General features: G+C 36.5%; 1 protein-coding gene across 1 annotated transcript; it reads right to left on the reverse strand.

Moving 5' to 3' along the window:
- Positions 1 to 271: 271 nt before the first annotated feature.
- Positions 272 to 1,189, reverse strand: LOC126494446 (vomeronasal type-1 receptor 90-like). The gene has a single exon (XM_050131811.1). The coding sequence runs from the start codon at positions 1,178 to 1,180 to the stop codon at positions 272 to 274; it is 909 nt and encodes a 302-aa protein (XP_049987768.1). The 5' UTR covers positions 1,181 to 1,189.
- Positions 1,190 to 1,691: the final 502 nt, after the last annotated feature.

A 1,691-nucleotide genomic window follows, 5' to 3' on the forward strand; every position in this document is an offset into this window, starting at 1 on the left:
ATTTTTATTTAAAATATGAAGAATCTTGAATTGTTCTTGAACTATTAAGCAATTAAAGAAAATCTGTATTTAGGAAAAAAATAGTTGTAGCTAAACCAGAATGATGCTTTACAACCATGTTTAAGTCCAGTTGAAGTGGAGGGGTGGCAATGACCTCTTCTGACCTCTGTGGGTACCAGGAATTCTCATATACACACATGTTGATGCAATACTCATAAAAGTAAATAAAAATAAATAAATCATTTTTTAAAAAGAATAAAAATAACTCTTTTTAAAAAATCTGGTGACATTTTGATCTCAAGCTTTTCAGCATATTGATTATTCTATTATCAGAACTGATTTGTACCAAAGGAGTAATTGTGGGATAAACATTCATCACAAACTTCTGAATACTCAGGATGACTGGGTCATACATCCACAATAGGACTGCAGTGGATGAGATGATGAAGTCCACCCAGTACATGACCACAAAGAAAATCACCAGCATCAAGATGGTCTGGGTGGCCCTTTTCTCAGGGGACACACTTTGGTAGCTGAGGCTGTGAAGATGCTTGCATTGGCTCTGATGTCTGAACAAGATAATCACCATGTATGCACTTGTGGTCAGCATCACTCCAACAAGAAATACATCTCTGGAGGTTGTCACTGTTAAAATCAGTGCCCTGATAATGTAGTTCATGGGGAAGAGTGAGCAGAACTTCGTGACCTGCAACTGGTTGGTCACACTTACATTGATAAAGGCACCAGCATATAAGATGTGGTTGCTAATTAATGACAAGTTGAAAGACCAAATAAATAAGAAAGCACAAATCATATACTTTTTTAGTTTATATTTAAATTTTGCCAAGAAAGAGGAACTGGGACTGATAGTGACAGCCTGGAACACACTCAGGAGGCAGGTGATGCAGATGGAGAGGCTTCTCATCACTCTGTTTATGTAAAAAGTTGTCTTACATTTGAAGTCATTATCAATGTCCAGTGACTCAAATATGTCTCTAAGCCAAATATCACTTCCAGTGAGGACCAGCACTATGTGGATGAAGGCCAATTGACAGGAGATCATGTCCGTGGGCTTAGGTCTGTGACCTAGGATTATGAAAATGTAGAAAAAAAGGAGAAACATATTGGCCAACACTCCAAGTCCAGTTTGGAAATTAAGGACATTCTTTAATGATGACATACGTGGAAAGTATACAAATATTATCATCCTATTAAAAGCATATTTCATATACCTGAAAAATAATAGCGTATACATCAGACTTGTGATTCACTGGTCAGTCTGTCTATATCAGTTGTCCCTACTTATATTTGATTAACCTGTCTTAAACGTTGGATGTTCCAGACTGGACATCATAGCCTACATTTCTACATACTTCTCCATGTATCTACCTGTGTATGTAGCATTCTTGATAAAAGCATTCACACACATACTATACTGAATAAACATTCTGTGGACCTGCTGTTCACCTAGGGGTCATTCCATAGAAATCTAATCATACTGATTTACATTGTCTCATTTTAGACTTAACAACTAAAAGAGTAGCAACAAACACAGAATCTTAGTCACAGTTTTACAAGTGAGTAAGACTTACATTGATGTGAAAAATATCCACCAAAGAAACCCAAAGCGTGAGGTGAGTCAGTCTCATGTTGCATAATTTTACTGTGCTCTATTTTGCAACTATCTATGT

The sequence above is a fragment of the Alexandromys fortis genome, unplaced genomic scaffold (genome assembly GCF_014885135.2).
Source record: "Alexandromys fortis isolate MF-2015 unplaced genomic scaffold, M_Fortis_MF-2015_v1.1 scaffold_343, whole genome shotgun sequence".
NCBI classification, from domain to species: domain Eukaryota; kingdom Metazoa; phylum Chordata; class Mammalia; order Rodentia; family Cricetidae; genus Alexandromys; species Alexandromys fortis.

Bases quoted from the DNA above. Each gene is read 5' to 3' on its own strand.
- LOC126494446 (XM_050131811.1), bottom strand. From the start codon at position 1,180: ATGTCATCATTAAAGAATGTCCTTAATTTCCAAACTGGACTTGGAGTG.